We start from the raw sequence: 23157 nt of genomic DNA, 5'->3' as shown, positions 1-23157 counted from the left end.
TTCTTCTCGAGACACTAATGTAAACTGTGAGTGAGGTTTGAAAAGCAGACTTACTGATGGAGCTGTGTGTGTGTGGTGCTTTTTAGGCGGGCAGCGTCCGGCGGCCAGCGTCAGTCCACCCCTTCATGGACGGCATTCACTCTCTCCCAACTTCCACCGGATCCTTCAGTCGGGAGGTATTTATGCCATAACACACAAGTTTTTCAGCTGGAGGAGGGATGGGGGGATTCAGGGAGAAGGGGGGGGGGGGGGGGGGTGATATGGAAACCCAAAACAAAACATAGCATGATAGTGTAGTAAGCACTTCCATGTGTCCAGAGGACTGATCGCCCTGTGGAGCTTCAGCCCTCTCTCTCTCTCTCTCTCTCTCTCTCTCTCTCTCTCTCTCTCTCTCTACCTGCCTCCGTCCCATTAAAGTGACCATAACAACAAGCAGTAGAAGTTGTTTGGAGTCAGTTCAGTTTAGCCTGGGCTGCCTCTTCCTCTTCTTCTTCTTCTTCTTCTTCTTCTTCTTCTTCTTCTTCTGCTCCTGGTGACGATGATAATGAAGAACAAGCCCTAATTATACCAGAGGAGGAAAAAAAAAGAAGGGAGAAGCGACCCGAGGCGTACTGCGATGCGGAAAAAAGGCTCATCATTCTGCTCCGCTGTGTGTGTGTGTGTGTGTGTGTGTGCTGTGTCTCAGTGTGTGTGTGAGGGGGTGTGTGTTTTCCATCTGTGAGCAGATGACTGCCGCTCACCTTGCCACGGGGTCTGAATGAGATTGGTTCATTGTCAAGGAGCTTTTTTTTTTTCTTTTTTTTTACCCATGATTCCATATGGTATGGAGCAGGCTACATGTTGCCCAACATGCCAGTGCAAATATTTTCTCAATTAGATGTCTTATCTCCAGTGAGCGCGCTCGCATCAGATGAAGCTTGCTGACAGCGTAATGGCAGGGAAAACCACGGAAGGCTCCATCAAATGGCAGCTCTGCTACGACATCTCGGCCAGGACCTGGTGGATGGTAAGTTGGCACAACATTTTCTTTTTTCTTTCTTCTTCGCTTTCTTCCCCTTCCTCCTCTTTTCTTCAACTAAAAGAGGAACATTCTCTCCTCCTCTTCCTCTTTCTTCTTGTGGCTCTCAGAAACGCCTCACCACACAGCAGCAGCTTTGTGTTTTATTGATTTTTGTGACCCGCTCGGATAGTTTTTTATCTGTCGGCGTCCCCGTTTCTCCGTCGCTCCAACCTCCCCCCCTCGCTGTGCTCCCCTCTCTTGTCTCGTCCCGTTAGCGGACGGGTGCCGCGGACCGGCGTGGCGGCGGAGGGGAGGGGGGGGGGGTTCGTTCTGTCCTTCTTCTGCCGAGCCTACTCGCGTCATCCTTTGCTCTCGCTCCATCTAATTAAACGAGGAAACTTCTGTATTTAACATTTTTTTATTTGGTCTCCGAGTAAATGCTGTCGCTCGGCTCCGGAGCTCCGACACATCTCCTCCGCCGTAGCAATTACAATCGCACCAGGGAAACCCCCCCCCTAACTCCCTCACACTCACGCCCGTCTCAGCGGTGGTGGTCCCGGGATGCCCCGGCTGAAGTGCCGGGGCCACATTAAGCAGCTTGTTGTGGTCAGCGAGGCCGGCCGACCTTTGACACCCCCGTCGCTGCTGTGGAGAATGAAGGGGCAGGGGAGGGGGGGGGGTCCGACCAGGGAGAGAAGCTGGCAGACAGACGGGGGTTGAGGGGCAGTTTTGGTGACTCCGCTGAGAGACGAGGAGGGGGTGGAGGGAGAGGTTTTTTTGATGGTTCACAATAGTCTATTGTGGCCGGCTCGTTCCAAATGAGGCGGAGAGATGAAAGGGCTCCAAGTGCCAAAAGAGTTCGTTAGAGGACAGCTCATTATTACCGTCCCCGTTACATTTAACACTTTCTGACCACGGACTGATGCCGCGGTTTAGTTTTGGTGCTGCAGGTTCCTCTCCTCCTCCAGCCTTGATTTAAAAGAAAAGAGTTTGTGTTGCCGAAGAGACAAAGGCGGCTTTATCCTCTCCGTAACAGGACCGTGAACTTTGTGAATTCCTCTCAGTCAAATCAAAACCACCAACCCCCCCTCAGTTCCCGTCCCCTAAACACACACACAGAACACACTTTCTCCGTGCAGCCCATCACCGTCAGCACCAGCAGGACGGCGGCGGGCAGCCCGTGGATGTTGATGGGAGGTTTTTTTACTCTGCCGGCCGCTGTTGCTTAGGGTCCGAGGAGTGTGTGTGTGGGTGTGTGGTGGCTCGGTTGGTGGGTGCAAGAGTTTTGTCCACAGCTGTGTGTGTGTGTGTGTGTGTAGAGACAGGAGGCCTGAGTGTGGCCTGAGCCGGCTCGGCTGCAGGAGAATTTTATTTTGTTTGTTTTGTGATTTTTATCCCTTCATGAAAGATCATTAATATCTGATGGTGATCAATCGGTTATGTGCAGAAATCTTTATTTTCCATTGTGTTGTTTGCAGGTCAACTATTTTTTTTGGTTGAGAAAACTTTGACAGTAATGATGTGACTTTTTGTTTTAGTGAATTTGAGCCCCAAATAATTATAATTTAAGGTGTCACCGTGGAAACAGTGTGTCTTTTGGGACTGAATTGTTGTTGTTGACGTAATGTCTCTCACATAGGATGTAAATGAAATTAAACTGCAGAAGCGATGATTTTCCGGCTGCAGAATTAAACACATCACAGATCTGAACTTTAAAAAATCTCTGTTTTTGAGTTCTGAAAGCGCTATAAACCATACATTTATATTTGTTGTGTTTAAAAAGGTATTAGCTATCTTTATTTATTATTTAAATTGAAAACTTCTCTCAGGGTGTCAGTTAAATAGTTCGACTTTTATTGTTCCGGTTATTTGTACTTCTTAGATTTTTAAATCTTTCTGAATATTATATACAAATATACTGTTGTACTGCTGCATCAAAAATTACTTTAACATTAAAAAAAGAATTCAGGAAATATGAATTTCATATTTATTACATGGAAAATCTAAAATCTTCTAAAATCTTTTCCTTACTGACTAAAAAACAGGGATCTGTGCAATAAAATGATCTCAAAGTAAATAATAATTAAAGAACTCTTCTCCTCTCTCCTTTAAAAATCAAACGATGAATCAGTCATGAACAAACAGTTTCATAATTCTATTGAGACGTCACTGCCGCTCCTCTGCTAAATGATCATAGCGGGGCAATTAGTCGGACATAAATCCGTCCGGGCTTCACCATCACGGTCTGAAGCAGCAGAGAAGGTTAAAGTGGCTGAAAGCACAAAGAGGATTATCTGCTTAAAGTCGGGAAAAGCGCAGCTGTAATGATTTCTGTCGGCTCGTTTTTAGATTTAGAGTTTTAATGGATTTTAGCTTTTTAATCTCATTTATATTTAAATGTTTTTTTTTAATTCCAATAACTGCAATGAAAACTGCTGTTTGCTGATTTAATTTGTTTTCTTCGAGTGATATATTAATATTGATATTAATGGTGCCAAATAGAAGCGGTTTTGAAATCCAGGCTCACTGCATTTAAAACCATGAAGAATAATATTTTGCATTAATATCATAAAAAATATAAAGTGTGTCAGTCTTTAATATATCCGGCATTTTAATTTTCACACTATTCGCATTGTTTCTCCATGCTGTTATTTTCCATAATTTGCTTCTAATATATATATATATATATATATACAGTAATGCGTGTTTTATTGCACCCATGTGATCCACATTTAAATTTGTATATTTCTCTGATATATACGCATTTTCTTAATATCTTTCTTAATTTCTTTATTTTCTGCATTTCATCAGTCTGTTTTTGTTTTTAACATTTCATTATCAGTCCGTTCAGTTCACACTGACACGTCTTAACATTTACAGTTAATGCCTCTTCGCTTTCCTGCCTCTCTGCATCGCTGCACATCCAGTACAATTATATTCAAATGAAACGCATTAATAATCACAGTTGAACCGCTGCCAGTTTGTGTATATCTTGCACCCGCATTTTCAGGCTTCCAGTAAAATGTGAAACGTGCCGCCGAGCCGTCTGCAGCCGAGCTACAGTAAACACACTCCAGTGTAATCAGATCTTATTAATATTAACAATTAATGCCACAGTGTGAAGTTAGAGGGCCCAGGAGACGCCATTAGAAACGGTCAACGACACTATAATAAATAATAATAATTTGTGCCTCGTAAAATTCTAATTGTTTTTTATTTTATATTTCAAAAATATACTTGGCATCTGAATTGGCATATGATGTATGTGGATATGATGTACGTGGATATGATGTACGTGGATATGATGTACGTGGATATGATGTATGTGGATATGATGTATGTGGATATGATGTATGTGGATATGATGTACGTGGATATGATGTACGTGGATATGATGTACGTGGATATGATGTACGTGGATATGATGTACGTGGATATGATGTACGTGGATATGATGTACGTGGATATGATGTACGTGGATATGATGTACGTGGATATGATGTATGTGGATATGATGTACGTGGATATGATGTACGTGGATATGATGTACGTGGATATGATGTACGTGGATATGATGTACGTGGATATGATGTACGTGGATATGATGTGCTGTACGTGGATATGATGTACGTGGATATGATGTACGTGGATATGATGTGCTGTATGTGGATATGATGTACGTGGATATGATGTATGTGGATATGATGTACGTGGATATGATGTACGTGGATATGATGTATGTGGATATGATGTATGTGGATATGATGTACGTGGATATGATGTACGTGGATATGATGTACGTGGATATGATGTACGTGGATATGATGTACGTGGATATGATGTACGTGGATATGATGTACGTGGATATGATGTACGTGGATATGATGTGCTGTATGTGGATATGATGTACGTGGATATGATGTACGTGGATATGATGTACGTGGATATGATGTACGTGGATATGATGTGCTGTATGTGGATATGATGTACGTGGATATGATGTACGTGGATATGATGTACGTGGATATGATGTACGTGGATATGATGTATGTGGATATGATGTACGTGGATATGATGTATGTGGATATGATGTATGTGGATGCTCCTCTGAGACAAACGGAAGACAAAATCGGCTGTATTTTAAGTTCACTTTAATACCTGAGGACTCTTGTTTTACACAGACACACACAAGTCTGTGTGTGTGGGGGGGGGGCATTGCATTCGTTCACCACAGGGGTTAATGGGATTTCTGCACCACTAGTGATGGCCCCGTAATCCATTTATCAGTGAGAGCCCACCCCTAAACACACACATTCTCCCTCTTGCTATGTACATATCTGTCCAGTGTGTTTGCACATTAAAATAATATTAATAATAACTGTCTTTATTAGTTTTTAGAAGTCTCCTTTCTGTTCAGTCTTAATGAAACCCCTCAACGACTCCAAGGTACACACCACGTGTGGGACGTTTTATATCCGTGGAGACGAAGAAGGTGTGTTTACGCTGCCTTCACACACAGCTCGTCACTTTTACCGTTATTGTTCGCCTTCATATTTACCTGCCAGGTTGGAGGAATGTGTGGATGGGTGTGTGGGTCAGTAAAGAGTCAGAGGCCTCTGTTCCTTTTCAGTTGTGTACCTGTCTTTTAATCAGCACCACCATCCTTCTCTCTCTCACACGCAGTTGAAGCTAATGTTGTTTAGTCTGGAGGACTCAACATTTCAAGTGGGAACCAAAGCTGGAGTGTGTTGCAGAGTTGTTGGTTGCAGCTTTTGTTTGTTCAGTATTCGGAAAGAGTCACCTGCTGATCCATTATATCTAACAGTCAATACTAGCTGATGAATCTTTTAGTTGACAGAAATCGGATGTGTTGTTATAGCGTCAGAAAGGTTCCGTGTTTGTCCGCATGAAATCTCAAGATAAACCTTGGACTCGCCTGAACGTTCTAATGATCACAGCGTTCCTGGTTGCCCTCCTTGTATCTGAGTCTTCCCGCCTGAACTGTTGTAGACGTGTGGAGGAGGCGGCGGCTGTGTGAGGTCCGGTTCATTAGCCGGACTCTCGGAGGAGGGGCCAGGACTGCTCCCGAGAGTCTTGACGGACACGAAACATTAATGAGCTCGCAGGAGGAAAACCCGAGGGGGAAAGACGGCAGGGCAGAAATCAGCAGGGGAGACTGAAGATTAACTTAAAAGTGTGAGGCGGCAACCTAAAAGTAGAAAATCATAATTTGTATTGTTCACAGTGCAAAAGAGGAAAATAAGTTAAAAGTTGTTCATTCCTGTCCCAAACGGTACCAGCAGAGCAGCAGCCTCAGTGCTCTGCTAGTGTCTACACAGGATGCGTTCAAGCACAGTATTCAGTGTAGTCATGGCTGAACAATGTATTTAATTGTCTTTCTTCAGCCAACACCAAGTATTGTATAATAAAAATACATCAGTAATAAGAAGTCATTTTTATCAGAAGAATTAACTCGGAACTTGGCCCTAATTTCTGCAGAGAACCAGGAACGAAAAGTGTCCCAACTTCAGAGACAAACATTGCCAATTGCTGCAAAAACCACAATTACTCCTCTTTTTTATTTCTATTTCACTCGTTCCACAAAGATGGGAAATGTATCTCTTCTGATGGAGCTCGTTGTGCTAAGCTAAGCTCAACATTTCCTGCTCGCACAACACCGGTGAAAAACTTTGGAATAGGCTGTTATATTAATATTTGTCTTTTTTCCTTAAAGATAAAAAACAGTATAGACACCAGATGTTTTATTTCAATTTAAAATAGTTTTAGAACTTGGAATTTGAATTTTGTTTTCCAGTCCAGAAAAGCGTCGGTGACCCTCGATCAAAATATCGAGTCAGCACATTTTTCTTTGGACCCTAGACTTTCGGTTTCAAGAAGAGCTTTGCTAAAGCAACATGTTGCCTGTTCCTTCCAGCTGGTTTGATGCTGCATTATTGTGAAAACAGCGAAACAGGAAGCTGTATAAATCTGAACACTTTTGATGCTAAGCTTCCTGTTTCTTTCACCAATGACTGCTCATTTCTTCCGTTCTTATTCAACTGGTCCGGTTGCAGCGTTTTGTTCTCCACGCGCAAAACTAAATAATTGTTAAGAGGACTTTCTACAAAATAAAAGCATGAAAAGACCATTCAGACTTCCAGAGCCGTCCTCTCTGACACAAGCTTTGAGGGGATATTCTCATCTGAGAGAATGAGCAAAACTGTCCTTTAAAGTGAAGCGACCCGACCTTGCTGTGACTCATAGTTTAATCAGCTGATGGAAATGAGTCACGTTTTCACACTAATTTTACCTTTTCAGCACCACTGCGTCCACACTGAGACGGCACCTGAAGGTTATGTATGTGTGTGTGCGTGTGTGTGTGTGTGTGTGTGTGTGTGTGTGTGTGTGTGTGTGTTTCAGAGGGAGTGTCATATTGTGGAGAAGATGTTTCCAATTTTGGAGACGGCCACGAGCGGCAGAGATGATTAGAGAGGAGGAAATTGGGGGATTAGAATTGTCTGCTTGAACTTCCTGAGTCCACGGTTCTCTCTCTGTCTGTCTGTCTGTCTGTCTGTCTGTGTGTTCGTCCTGGCAGTCTCGTCCTCCCGTGGCGTGGAAAAGTGTGAGGACACATTGAGTCCTCGAGTCCCCTGTTGTGTCTCAGGCTGTCCGCCGACTGACAGACATGACTCACTCCTCCACTCACCTTTTACCTTTCCTGCCATCTTTCCTCTCCTTCTTTCCTCCTTCCTTTGCCTTCATGGTTCCTTTCAATCTGACCCTTTTTGTCATTCATTTCTTTTCCTTCTCTTCTCTTTTCCCCTTCCTTTTGTTTCCTTTCCTGACACATTTCCTGGCCTTTTATCTTTACCTGCTGTTCATTTTCCCTTCTTTTCTTTTTATAAACTTTATTTTCTTCAGTCTTTTTTCCTCTTTCATGTCTCATTACCTTTTATCTTTCCTTTCTGTCCTTCTTTTCTTCCCTTTGTCTTCCCTCCTTCCTTTCCCTTCATGGCTCCTTTCCTTCCTGTCCCTTTGTCACTCCATTCTATTTTCCTTCTCTTCCTCTTTCCTCTACTTGTATCTATCCTTTCCCTTCATTGTATCTTTTGTTTCCTTTCCCTACTTTACCTCTTCCTTTTCTTTTCTCTTATTTTGCTTTGCTTTCCTTTTTATCTTCTATTTAGTCTTTACCTTTCTTTCCTTCCTTTAATCTTTTCCTTTCCCTCTTTATCTTTATTTGTCTTTCCTTTCATCTTTCCTTTCCCTCTTTTTTCCATTCTTTCTTTCTGTCTCCTTTCTCTCACTGTTCCTTCCCTTTCCTGTGTAGTTAAAGTTCTTCATGGTATGTTAATAAACAAAAGATGTTAATCTCAGGTCAAATGAAACTACCCGCTGTCCTTGTGGGCTGAGTATATGTTTGAACCAGACAGCTTTTACTTTCTCCATTGAATCTGTCAGAGAGGTTCTCAGGATTGGACAGAAGTCTAGAGTGTGTGTACAAGCAGGAGGACTTGACCCAGGTGCTCTGTTTTCTCCCTGTAATACCGGAGAGAGAGCAGAGAGCGCTCCACCCTGCAGCTTCTTTATTTCTCGCTCTTCGGTCCAATAAGTGAGCCGAGGCTCGGGGCTGTAATATCCGCTGCTGTGCTGCTGGACTTAGCGAGGGAAAGCTGAGCCCAAGGCGAACTGCAGGGGGAAACCCGGCCGACCCGGGGAGGAGGCCTCAGCCGTAAAGGACGACTCTGACATTTTATTTCCTACAGTCTTAGTTTCGTAGCATTGTGATTTTCAGTTATCTAAATCACCGGTCTGAAGAACAATCTAAGGTGACCGATGGAGCCATGTGTGACGGTGTAACGTCATGAAGTTGCCGCGGTGGATTTGCTCCCATTCAGACACTAGGAGCATCACTGATGTTGGGGCGATGAGGTCTGGCTCACGGTCTGCGATTCAGGTTCATCCCAAAGGTGTCGGATGGGGGTTGAGGTCAGGGCTCCGTGCCGAACCAGTCGAGCTCTTCCACACCAAACTGTGAAAAAGCATTTGTTGACGGAGCTGGCTGTGTGTCATGGAGGCATCGTCATGGAGGCATCGTCATGTTGATGGGAGATTAGGTTATTTACTTTTTATCAGTGAATTTATGTGAGTGTTAATAGTTTATAAGGTGTTCAATTATGACTTTGAAAATATGAATATATTCAGTGACTAAAATCAACCTATAAAATATCCACATTGTATTAGTTCATCTTAATTGGAAAATGTAAACTCTTCAACCCCTAATTTCCCATAGAATATTATTTTAACAAAGCCACAGAGGATTGACCTCAGTGACCAATCAATGGTAGCCACATCACTGAGAGAATCTAAAAATATATCATGTAAAGATATCAGATAAGAATCGGAATGATCGCTCATTTTTCAGGTTTTAATAGACATTTTGACTCGCCAGAAAAAGAAAAACAAAGACTTCATTGATGTAAACAAGCAGAGCTAAAGGTGTGTGAGCATGTTACTGTATCCAGAGGATCATCTGCCTCTCTGGCCTCTGACCTGCTGCTGACGCCTCGCCATCAACTCGACCCAACCGAGGCGAACACGGATACAAGATACTCTCTCTCTGTAACACACACACACACACACACTCTGCTGCATCATTAATTCAGGTGTATTATTATTCCAAATGAGACACGACGAGATCGATTGATTCAAGTTGTTGGAAGGCTCCAGTACACACACACACACGTTGTTGCTTTTCTATTCTTACGAGGACCCCCGTTGACATGATGCATTTTCGAGCCCCTGATCTAAACATGAACCGAACTCTAACCTTTACCCAGAAACCAAGTGTTAACCACTTTGATGTTCAGTCATAATACTTTTTTATTCAAATACTATTTTATTGAATTGTTATGCAACAGCTCCCCAACCATCCCAAGCAATCAATCCCTCACTACATTGAAAGTAATATTGATATTAATGAGAAGAAAAGACTTGCATAAGATCAAATGGCCATCGCTAAAATGTATTAGTGTTCATATAACAAACACAAAATCATAGATGAGAAATAAAAAACTAAATCACATACACAGGCTACTTGTTAACCTGCGTACATGTTACGTCAACATGGCACACACATACGTCAACTTATCCTCACACAACGGTCTTTACGAAAGGTTTTTCGTATGGTTTACCACGAAAGTCAAGCAACACACGTCAGTTTCCACTCAAAACGTGCAGATTTTTCAAAATAAATGTCCTTCCTCACTGGGCAACAAAAGTACTTTTGTTAGTTGTAGAAAAAGGTTTGGGTTAAAATATAACTACGGACGTGGAGTTATTTTAGTGCGGAGGTTACGCCACAAATAGAACAACGTTGGCTTCTGGTTTCACGCGGGGCACAAACAGCGGTCTCCTGGGTGAATGAGCTTTTATTTGTGGTTAGTAAACCAAGTGCAAGGACTATAAAAGGGACAAAAACTCCTGAGGACACTTTACCTTTAAGACAAGTAAGATAGTTACGGCTGACATTAAATTCCTTGACTGACCCGCTGAGTGCAAACTTGATTTCCAGTTCAGTATTAAGACTTCATACTAAGTTTACTTGCCATAGAATATTTTCTATTTCAGTAAGTTAGGGAATTCTCCCAGCAATACCCTCCCCATATCTCCTCCTCCCTCCTCTTCATCACCCCCTCTTTGTCCTCCTCCTCTACCTCCTGCTCCATGTCTGTTCCTCCCTGGAGAAACATGGCTACCAGCCAAGACAGCTGCTTCTTCTTCAGGCCGGTCGGTTGTTGTTTTGTGTGTGTGTGTGTTGTGGTGGATGTCCTGCTGGGAGGAGAAACAATAGGACAGTGATGATGATGATGGTGATGATGCTAATATCCCCGATATCCACAAACTGTTGGAGGATAAGAGAGGTGATGTTTTATACTTTTCTTATTGTTAACAAATCCCATTTTTTAGACCAGTCCGTGCCTCAATACGGTCTGACTTCCTGTTTGTGGCTCTCAGTTCCAAGCCCATTGGTTCCCGCTGAAGATCTTTAAAAACACCTCAAATATTCAAATATATTTAGTTTAATTAAAGATAAAAAAAGCCCAGTGATTTCCTAAAGGAGGCTTTGATACACACACAATACTAGTTAGTAGATACGATCACATGTGTTTGGTGGACAGGTGTATGGACAGAGTGCCCCCCCCCCCCCCCCCCCCTCTGTGAACCTAAAGGATCTGTGTTAAACAAAGTGAGCATTGTTTCACTCTGCTCTGTGTTGTGGCTCTTTGCCAGTTGAGGCTCAGTATCAAACAGACGCTGCTGGTTTCTACATATGCTCTCTCTCTCTCTCGCTCTCGCTCTCTCTGTCTCTCTCTGTACTTGCATAGAAACACTGAGGCAGGTTTTGTTATACTATACCTTAAACATTAGCAGAATGCAGAACTCCGCCCGGGTGACCACCATTGCTGTAATGTTTGAATGAATACAAGCCATGACTGGCTGTCATGCAACCAGACAATGTATGTCAATGTAATCTATGCAGACGTACGGCTCACATTTTAGCTGTGTCTCACGAGGGTAAGCAAACGCTTCAGGTCCAATCTCTTCGACACTACGTGCGTAAACATGGAGATGATGCCCAATAAAAAACGCACTGAAGAAATACATTTTGTAACCTTGAGAACATTCTTGCACCTACTTTCCTTATTGAAAAGAAAAAATATGAAACACATTCAAACTCGACACCAGGAGCAGAGGGCACCAGGCTTCGAAGCTAACGCCTAGCGCCCTCGTTAGCTTCATTCGGCCCGGCAGCAAAGCTAAAGTTGGTGCAGGTAATGGAGCTAACATCTGTTCAATCAGAACACCCACAAAAGAACGTAGCTCTAGCAGAGCCTAAATATAGGCGCATAAAAACAGCTGTTTGTGCCTTGCATCTGTCTCTCTGTCTCTCTGTCTGTCTCTCTCTCTCTCTTTGTCTCTCTCTCTCTCTCTCAAGTCGACCGTCCCTTCACTTTCCCGTCATGTCCCTTCTGTCTCTGGATTGCTGCGATGGGAGGGGGAACCGAATTAGGGTCGGAAGCGCAGAACTAAGTGATGTGGTCTGTCCAACTATCAATCTTGCATTTGCGTACTTTGGACAGCGCCACACATAGAGACACATACTTGACGCGCAACAAAGATCGCTGTCCGTGGTTCTGAAACAACAGCGAAGCCACAAGCCTATACATCTCGGCCAATCATTTTTGTTGTTTCGCCATTTTTCTATATGTAAAGCTAAACCTAAACTGCTGCGGTGTCTGCTCCGCCCGGTGGAAAATATTAACAATAACTATATAGAAATAGACAATCGTCTCTGTGATGGTGCCGCCTACTAATGTGGGTCATTTAGAGGCATCAGTATTGCATTGAGACTGTTTTTATAACCAGTTAAAAGCTCCTCACAGTAACACAGTAACAGATACAAGCCTCATATTTGATCAATTTATATCATTACTGCTGAAATGTATGAAAATATATAGTCCAGCTGTTATTATCCGTTTATACAGCAGTTACAGATATAGTTGTTGACAAATACATTAATAAATACTTTAAAATTGTCCTTTTGTGCTACATTTGGCTAAATTGCAGTGTGTTATAGCTTGTAAAAACATTTATTAAATCGTAATACTCTTTAGAAATACTCAATGGGATGGTGTCAAGCGTAGGTACCCATCATTTCACCTGTTTAAAGTTGTTTGTAACCCATCTGGTGGCTCGTTTTTAAGTTGTGTCCAATTTTTCTCTCCGTGTATTTAACATAACCAGCGATGGACAAAAATACGCGTTGGTCGTTAAAGAACTGAATTTTCCTTCATGTTCTCTAAAGAATCCCGAGCTGTGCGGTTTATCAGACGTTTGGCATTCTCGGCTTGGGCACCAGGCTCCGGTACTGAAGCAGCTTCTCTAATTCAAAAGGAGCTCCACCTGCCTTGTGGAAGCTTTCCAGTTCAGCTGCTGCAAACTGGCCTGATGGAATGAATATCAGGCGTCTGTCAGAGAAAACAGCCAACACAGGTGGAATGTGACTAAGTACTCAAGTACACAGAGTTGAGGTCCACTACATCTCCAGGACAAATATTCTACTTTGTACTACAATTATCTGACAGCTTTGCTTACTTTTCATATTCAAATCATTAACATAAAAGATATAAATCAACTAATAGATTCTAAAATATCCTTATAGATTAAACTACCCAGCAGTATACAAAGTAATTCAAATGAGCTCCAGCTGCAACATTAAATGAATATACACATTAATGCATCCATAAATCTGCATAAAGAATACTTTTACTTTTGTTACTTTAGGAATATTTGGATGGTTGTTACTTGTACTTTGACTTAAGTACGATTTTGAATCCAGGTCTTTTGCTTGTAACCGAGTATTTTTACACGGTGGTTTTACTACTTTTACTTCAGTAAAAGATCAGAGTACTTCCTCCACCACTGGGAGCCAATCAGAGCCGAGTCCAGCTGTGAGTCCGGCAGAGGTTTTAATCCTGGAACCCTAATAACTTTGAATACACACCACATCTATCTTAAACGTGTCTGATCAGATGTTTGTCTGTATAAGAGGCAAAAACTCAATATTTTATATAAGAGACGGCGTCTGCAGTTGCAGTGTGAGTGTCGTTGATTGCTGGGTCTGTGGTTTTACAGAAATAAATAAAATGGAAACAGAATCCAGAAACGCCATCTGGTATTTGGGAGCTGTGTGTTGTGCATCTTATCCTGTGTGCCACACAGTTCTTGGTCTGCAGCCATTTGGTGTTTGGCTGCCAGCGAAGGTGTCAGTCTTCATTTAAAGGGAGGCAGCAGCTCCGGGTGTTTGCTGTTTACTCGATTGGCAGAAGTGGATTTTTGCCATTTTTTTTTTGTGTGTGCGTGTGTTTCTGCGTGAATATCACCTGTTCTGTCACACAGCCATCGGTGCTCTGGTGTGGAAACCACCGAGGAGTTTCTGCAGACATGCAGTCAGATGACTTGCCCTTTCCCCCCCTACACACACACATATTGTTAGTACTTCGATATTTGTGAGGACCGTCGTTTAGGATGCATTTCCGAGCCCCTGAACCTAACCGTAACCCTAAAAGCTAATGTTAACCCTCGAGCAGCCCCAGTCCTTTTCATTTAATACAACCCTATTTAAATAAATTCTTGATTTTTAAACTATTAGAAAGGTTAACAAGTACGTCCTCCTAATGATGGTAAAATATTTTTTTATCAGCAAATACAGCCTGATCGATTAACCCTGTTATATCCTTTTATTCCCATTAACTCCCATGGAAAGTTTCCACCCTTGAATACTTGAATTTTGCAACCCTAGTCAGGACCAGGCGGCAACCTCCGCATTCCACTTGCATTCTCTCTACTGACCAGCAGGGGGCGACTCCTCTGGTTGTATAGAAGTCTATGAGAAAATGACTACTTCTCTCTTTATTTATTACCTCAGTAAATATGAGTTTATGGTCTCAATCTCTAGTTTCAAGTCTTCTTCAATGCAGCATGATGTTCATTTAGTAAATTATGGTCCATTTAGAGTCAGATAGACCATAAAGCAGGGTATGCTTTAGGGCGGGGCTACCTTGTGATTGACAGGCCGATACCAGAGCTGTATACAGCATCTCTAAGTCACTTCTCCACAGTCAAATGATGGTAACTTCTGTTCATTGGCTGCAAACATGGCCATAATCCAAGATGGCGATGGCCAAATCGCCCAACTCGAGGCTTCAAAACGTTCCCAAACCTATGGGTGATATCACGATGACTACAGCCACTTCTTATATACAGTCTACGGTCAGGTCATGTCGCGGCAATCTGTCAGCTGATCAAAAATATGAGGGAGTAACTAAAACGAAGCTGTTAAGGGAGTCACCAAATCAGAAACAAAGAAAGAACCTGTGGCCAGCAGGACTGTCAACAGGTGGAACTAACCAACCTCATGCTGTGTCCTGATGCAGGCAAAATATCCCAAAAATACTCAAGATATTTTGCAGAACACGTCAGAAACACAGACATCAGATATGACACGCCTTAGTCTGAACTTTATGTGTGATGAAATGCATTCAGGCCCTCTTTTTGTTTCGGGTGTGTGTGTGTGTGTGTGTGGGGGGGGGGGGGGGGGGGGTGGAAGAGAGAGAACATGTGAACATTACATACATACAGATACGGCTTCGTCCTAATTAATTATTTCCTATCACAGCGACATCGCGCCAGCTGTGGGACGCTGTGAAATGTCCCTTTAATCACATCAATTCCCCCCCCCCCCCCCCCCCCAACTTTCCACAGAAGCTGAACCATGATGCCTCTGTGAGCAGTGATAACCTATTAATGCTTTAATAACAATCTGCGTGATTAAACAATTAGACAAATGGAGATAAAATCAAGAGTGCTACTTAGTTAATCCTGATTAGAGGCTGGAGGGATTATGTGACGCTGCCAGATGTTTGCACATCAGCATCAGTGTGATTAGAGAGCAGCGGTCGGTGTGGCACCTCGCGGTGTCCGGCGGGGACATGGACTCACTGTGGGGTCATGTGACTCAGAAGAGTCCACCAGCATGCAGACCAGGAACATCAATACTCTGTTACTGATACCACACTGTAAGAATACTGTGTTACAAGTAAAAGTAGTAATACCACACTGTAAAAAAATTTTTTTACCTGTTAAGAGCAACTTTGTCTCAAAGAAAGATCCCAAAACACAAACTAAACCAATAGAGTAATTTACACCGATTTAAAGTTGACTGTTTTTAGACGTTTACATATAAACATTTCAACAGGAGTGAGTTATGTTCCAGATTAATATAATACATTTGTGTTTACCGAGGTTTTCCCGCGCACAGACTGACAGTTGTAAAAGCAAACTCTTTTCTTCCCTCACTTTATTAATATCTGCATAAAGAGAGGCGGGAAAGTCAGACCAGGATTTTTAAGCTCCACCACTATTGAAAACATTCTAGAAAAAAGATCTTTATCTCCTCATCAGCAGCATCATCTCACCGCTCGTCTTCCTCGCAAGCTCACTGGCACACGGAGTGTAAAGTTTCGGAAGTGCAGGAAAGTAGTGATCCGTGCAGTTATTAATTGAAGATCCCCCAGCTACGCATTTAATCTCCAATGCGAAGACAGATTAATTAGCATGAAAGTATTTTTAGAGGAGTAAGCTGCTGAAACGGTGGCACGGTGGCACCATATGTTTGGACATCAGAGAGCCGTTTAACAGCGTCCAAGAAAAGAAAAAGGATGTGATGGAGTGTTTGTCAGCATCTACCTCCAAGGACTCATTCATTAGCAGTAATGTGGAGTGATCACCTCTTTATCAGTGTGTGTACAAACACTCAGGTTTGTCCCGTGGCCAGACCCCCCCCCCCCCCCCACACACACACACACACACCCGGTCCCCCCCTTCCTCATCTAATTAAGTTGATTCAGAGCGGTGCCTGTGTGCGTGCCGGTCCCCATTACTTACGGCTGTCCGGTCCGGGGCGCCCGCCGACCCCACCGAGCCTGTCGCCGTGTTGTGCCCCACAGCCCCTGCCCCCGCCTCCCCCCGGGGGAGCCAAGTACAAACAGCTGGTAGGGGCATCAAGGGAGACCTCGTCCACACACAGGAAACACCCACTCACAGGGGAGTATGTCCTCTCCGTTCCTTTTATTCTTGTGGGGCGCAACACGGGGTCCCAGGACCTCCAGCGGTCCTTGAGAGGGTTCCGGGGGGGGTTCATGTTGTACCTGATAAACAGCGATGTTCAGTATCTGTACACTTCTTTACCAACAGAAATAGTTTTCCTCACTGAAAACACCTTTTCAGTGAGCTGTTCTAATCATTTGGTCAATATGGAAATGTGATGTAACTTTATTTACCAGGAGCACCCACCCTCACTGCAACCAGGAGTTAAAGACGAGATTTTCCAGACAATTAGAAAGTTAATTACCTTAATTCAATTTTTTGCATAATCAACAGCCATACCAACATCGATATGAACTTAAATTACAGCAACTTCCTGAACCTTAACCAGGTGTTTTTAAGGCCTTCTTCGACGGTCCGAACCAAGGTTGGAAGGTTGTATACATTTGATCCTGTTTCAGTTTCATATTGCAATGATGCGAGTGGACTAAAGAACTCTACATGTCACACCTATGTCCCCCTCTTCATCACCTACATGAGCTGCATCTCCTTCTCTCTACCAGCGGCTCATTTTCTTTTGTTTCGTTTTTTTCCCTGTCTGCCGGAACTTCCTGTAACTGGTTTGAAAAGTCCAAACCATCAAAGATTATGTTGTCACACTAGAACCGAACTGAAACAATGGTTTAGTTTGACAGAGACCATTTAATGTAGTCAGGCTGTTGGTCCGTGGGAGGTTTCCTGTAATTGTGGTTTTAGTTCAAACTGAAAAGTCTGAAATTTTGGACCAAAAGAAAGTAGGTGTGAAAGGGCCCCATAGTTTCAAATACCACACCTGAACCCTAAGGTTTTTTAGTTGCCTAACCGTAGTTTATTTACCGCAGCATATTGCAGAAAGAAATCCTTTTAAAAACATTGGCATTGATCATCGTCGTAGGTTTTGCAGAGTCGTCTAATATCCGGTGATGGGGTTGCTGCCCACCCGACTCTCCCTCCCTGCCTCTCCGTGCAGCGGGAGGCCCCCTCTCTCTCCCGCCTGCCAGCCGGGACGGCGTGGAGGGCAGCCGGGGCACAGAGGAGCCTGGTGCTGCCCTGATGGCGGTCAGAACGGGCCGGGCCTCGGCTACAGATGTGATGCCAGCTTTTGCCAGGGGTCACCTTGGAGAGGCCGATGGCAGCATGTCCGCCCCCCCCCCCCCCCCCCCCCCCCCTCCCCACCCACCCCCCAGCATTGCAGCTGGCTCCCTGCTTAATCCGCCACAGGGGGGGGGGGGATGCCACATGGCCCGTTACATGTTTTCTACAGTACATACAGTTTCTGTGTGTTTGTGGGGGAAAAACTGAAATACTGAATCAAGCAGAAGTACAGTGTTACTTAAAAGAATGTACTGGTGGTACAAATGGAGCGTACTTTACTAAAAGTTAGATTTAGCCTCAAAATGGACACACAGACAATTGGGTGGAAACTCGCCTGATAGCATGAAGACCATAGATGAAGGGATTGTTAGCAACTCTGGATTGCAACAAAAAACAAGTTTCTTCTTTTTCGTGCATGCGCGGCTGCATTTTTAGACCACGGAGATGCCTCAGAGCACAGTGGAACAGTTTAAACAGTGGTATTAGTATTTGTGCTCAAGTAGTTGACTTGAAACTTCCTCCATCAATGTCAGAAAGTCAGAAGAATTGAACTGATCACACACACACTAACACACACTCGGGCTTCCGTCCAGCTCCAGTGTGGCCCCGCAGAAGTTGAAGCCGCAGATCTGCTTTCCCGAACTGGATCCGTCCTCTCTGCTAATCAGCCGTACATCTGCACGTTCCTAATCGTTTCCATCTTCCCTTCCTGACTCTCCGTGCTGAGGGGCTTTCACGGGCCGATTCTGGGTTTCGGCGGAGCAGCGGGGAGAGGCTTTGCTCTGTGGACGTGAAACGATCCGCTAACAGAACCTGCAGCCATTAACGGATCAACTCAAGGGTATTACATTTCGGCTACGGACTGTGCGTTTTTGATACATTCGCATTGATAAATCACATTGTTCGCTCGACTTTGATTACTTAATTACTCTGGTTGTATTTCGTGTCTCCTCGCTGTCCTGTGAAGACCACGTATTTCCAAGTTGAATGATTATTGTAAAGCGTTATAGTTTAGGAGATTTGTGAATAAATCCTTTTCAAAACCAACTGGGCTTATTAAAGAATGCATTTTCTCATCTTAAAAAACCCGAAAAGTTAACATTTTGAGCTGTTCATTGGACAGCAATGAGTTCTTACTGTTGTAATTTTATAGTGGTCGAAGTCAACTTGAAATATTTCCACTCAGACATTAAGAAAAACAAATGTAACGTTTATTTAGAGTGAAACCGTCACAATTATTAAGGAGTACATTTTAAAATGTATCTCCCGAATATCAGCAAAAATATATAAAGGAAATGCACCTGAATTAGGTTTTCACTTTATATATTATATTATTATTATAATAATATTATTTAGAGAAAATAAATAAGTACTGCAAATAATCATATACATACATATATATTTTATTGTAAATATACATTTACAATAAAATATGTATAAATGTGAAAAATATCTGAGAGCTGTCCAGTGCTTTTAAAAGCCTGTATCAGTGAAACGGGGAGAAGCTGAGGCTCTCGTCTCTGCAGTGTTTTCCAGTGTGACCCCGTTGCCGATGCAGTTCAGCGATCGAGCAGGTACAGCTGCAGGTGAGCCTCGGACAGGACGCACTGAAACCAGAGAGGACTGTGGGAGCTCGGTGCTGATGGTCGACTGGGAGCATTAATGAAGCAGATTAGGTATCCCAGCGTGGCCCCTGCAGGCCTGCAGAGGCCTCGCCCTCCACACTCTGAACAACAACGTTCCTCAACGGGAACCCCGCTCGGGATTCTTCAGGCTCGAATGAAACCACAACACAAACATGTTTCCACTGAGAACCTTTTAAGGTGCTCTGAAGAGTGTTTTACGAGTCTTGTTTAGAGAGTTTTGACGCTGAAAACCCAGGTTTTCGAAACCATCTCTGGTGGTCATCCGGTCTACTGACTTCCAATACATGTGGTGCATGTAGATGCTGCGGCCGGTAGCTCCAATGAATCTGCTACATTTTTGTCTTAATTAGTTGTATTTTTTTTTTTTATTACTGGAGCACTTATGGCATATGACAGAATACACTCCTCAACATCAGAGAAGGAAGCGTGGGGATTGGATCAATTTATGCGGAGCGGACCTTGAGGCGATCACCGTCAACCATCCAGCCAGATCTGCCGAACCAAAGCCCACTGAAGGCTGAGTCCGCCGCCCCGGGAGGAGAGGGAGGAGAGCCGAGAAGGAAGCTAAGCTAACCAGAACCCAGCGGCGGCAGGTCGATGACTGTTGTGCCCACGTCTTTACAAAGACCTGGGTCCATCTCGGCATCCCGGATCAAGCTGCGCTTCAATGGCGGACCGCAGGACAGAGCGCAAGACTCCCTTCAGGCTAGAGGAGCGCACCCTGTTCACGTCAATGATGCGAGCTTCTCAAACATAGTTCAAGTTGATGGAAAGTGTTTCTTTGAAGTGGAATGTTGACCACATTATCTGCCCAGAGGATTGTTTCAATGCTGCTGTTTACATTCCTTATGATGCAAATTCCCAAAATGCTCTGCTGTTTTTGCAAAAACAAAACAATAATGAAAACCTACAAACCACCAAGGACCCTCTTCAAAATGAGATGGTTCATCTCAATGGGTTTATCCTTAAGCTAAAATATATTTAAAATTATGACTTCAGATTTGAAGGATTAGTTGAAGCTAAGAAAGCAGCGTTCTGGTGAACATAGAATAACAAACTGACATTATACAACGTGGGTTTCAGCGGTATAGATCCACCAAACTGTCCTTCGCCCCCTCTGACCCCGGACACGTTTCAGCTCCCGCACACACTCTCAGCCCCGGAGTTTGTTTTTCGACTCGAGCCCGCCCTATTAAAGACCCATTTTGGGGGTGAATGGAGAGGTCTGTTAGAGAGGCCGGAGGACAATGAAATGGGATCAGCGAGCAGCGGATTTAATTAATCCAGTGAAATGAGGAGGAATCAGACGAGGCAGAAACCCAGCTGGAGATCACAAACACAGCTCAGTCCTGGCACCAGAACCAGCAGGTCAGCTGGGGCTTCGGTTTCAGAGGGTCCAAACAATGTCCTTACTTTTTATATCATTCTGCCACAGGAAGAGTGCCGGTCCACTGTGACCTTTGACCTCTCTGTAGGGCAATCATGGAGTAGCCATGTTACATTTAAAAAAAAAAAAAGAAATGTTTAAATGGTAAATATCTTCTTGTCTAAGATAATCCGTTATGGAATACAGATAAATAAATGAATTACAACCGGTATATACAATTTAAATAAGAATAGAATAAAACAAATGTCAACTACACTAGAGTACATGGAATCAAAATAATCAGGTAAAGTGAGAATAGTGTAATTCAAAAATATCAACTTGTGTTTCTACAATACCCCCTGTTTAAAAAGTTCTTAAATATTGTAAATAAGCAGCATTACGAGAAGTTTGTCTTGATAAAATGATCTAAAACTGGCACATTTTTCTTTTTTAATTTATAGTGGAACTATCTGATGAAACTATACGTCAACATCTGACACGACATTTGATGCCAACTTTTGTTACTTTTAGTATTTAAAGATCTAAAAGTATTGAGATTAGATACCCAGCTCTACTGAACAAAATTATGCATCATAAGAAGAGAAAGACATTAGAAGACTTAAGGTTCATTGTTGACATTGGAAATAGTAGTTTGAATATTTTTATGGATTATCATGAAAGGAGTTTTATTCAATTCATTCTTGATTTGTTATTTGCCGGAGGATGATGTACAGTATGTGCAGAAAATAGTCCTTTGAGAGTTTATAACAGTGTGACTTTGTGGATGTTCGTTCGGTCGGACATTTGAGCTTCATGATTATTATCTCTGCCACAGAGAAAAACATACACAACTTGATTAAATAAATCCCGTCAGGCGTATTGATCCGTGAGTGATGGGTGACGACGGCTGCTGAGGGACTCTCTCCAAACAGACCGGGCGGATCCGGATCCCTTGACCTTTAACCTCTGGCTCAGTGTCAGCCTTACTGAGGGGGTTTACCTCATCTGTGCAGCTGACATCATTGGGGTTAACCTTCCCTACACCTCAGCCCTCTCTCTCTAACGCATCTCATTCTACACAATAAAAGTCCATAAAAGTAAGCAGCAAAAAGTTATTTTGGCTGCAATATAAGTCGATTTGTTTTATTGAAGAATAGCCGCAGACAAAGCTCTGCTAATTCGGTGACAAACACGTTTTCTTATAAATTCTTAAGAATGAAAGTCCTTAGTTATTTTGTAGGTTTTATTTTGAATATCAGGACTTTAGCAGTAACTTAACAGGACTCGGTTTTTCCTCTCTTTCCTTTGCTCTCCTCTGCAAGAGGAACTCCCATGTGGAGGGGAAGATGATGGAGACGTTTTGATACGTTTTGATGAATTGTTCAGATTGTGCCCACATGCTGTTGGCATCTCTCGAAGATCTGAACTCAATGCGAGCCAGGCCACCTCGACATGTGGTCTGGCTGATGGCATCCCAAAGCGAGCAAGAGCCAATCTGGAGTGTACAGTCTTGACGGTTAATCATCATGATCTAAAGACAAAAGTCCCATTGAGAAGACAAGTGTACTGTAGTTACTTCTCACCTGCTGGCTACAGCATGCCTGACCTCATGTTTTCTTATTATTAAAGGTATTCCAACGAGTTCTATGCAGTGAGGTTAAGATGAAGATTTAAAATCTGAGAAAAAGGAGCACACTGATCTTGGATCTGTACTGCAGGTGGCCTGAGTTGACGTAGCTTTGGATTGCCGTGTTCCTTCCCCCAAAAAGTAGAACCAAATGTCACTGTGAGAAGTTTTTTGCAGTTATGACTGACTTCCTTTTCTTGTTAAATATGAGCAGATATTTATTCTGATATCAGCTACAGGCTTTTTTTTTTTTCGTCCCCCCTGTCCTCCTCTACCCTCCCCTCTCTGAACCGGTGTCGGGTAGACGGTGTAAGAGCATTGCAATGGATACCTTCCTCACCTGCTCCTTCCCTGGGACCCCTGCTGAGAGCAAGCTGTTGTTCTCCAGGCCCCCCTCCTCCTTCTCCCCTTGCCCCTTCCTCACCCTGAACACACCTGTCCAACTGCCCCCTCCACCACCTCCACACTGCAAAACCCGCCTCTGGCCTGTCGCCTCAATTATTAACGAAGCCTAAAGAATGCATGCATGCGAGTTCAACGCTTGCTTGCACAGAAAAATATATTTAAAGAGATATCTAATTTTGAAGGAACTAAAATCTATTCTTTTATTTTATGTGTGTGTTTGCTATCGGTCTGTGTCGATCATTCATGTACTTAATCTGTCGCAATGCTGTAGTGTTGGGATCAAAGTGAGTTACCGGAAAGGCATTGAACG

General features: G+C 43.2%; 1 protein-coding gene across 1 annotated transcript in view; it reads left to right on the top strand.

The window, feature by feature from the left end:
* The first annotated feature begins 685 nt into the window (after nucleotides 1-685).
* The window catches only part of nfia (nuclear factor I/A), a 155484-nt gene continuing 133012 nt past the window's right edge, over nucleotides 686-23157 (top strand). The window contains exon 1 of the mRNA XM_076079310.1: nucleotides 686-1006. Within this exon, the coding sequence (XP_075935425.1) occupies nucleotides 911-1006 (96 nt within the window). The 5' untranslated portion in view covers nucleotides 686-910. The remainder of the gene's footprint in view (nucleotides 1007-23157) is intronic.

This window comes from Anarhichas minor, unplaced genomic scaffold, assembly GCF_050575085.1.
Source record: "Anarhichas minor isolate MPS153535 unplaced genomic scaffold, ASM5057508v1 ptg000071l, whole genome shotgun sequence".
NCBI lineage: Eukaryota > Metazoa > Chordata > Actinopteri > Perciformes > Anarhichadidae > Anarhichas > Anarhichas minor.
This window is presented reverse-complemented; position numbering and strand designations above follow the sequence as displayed.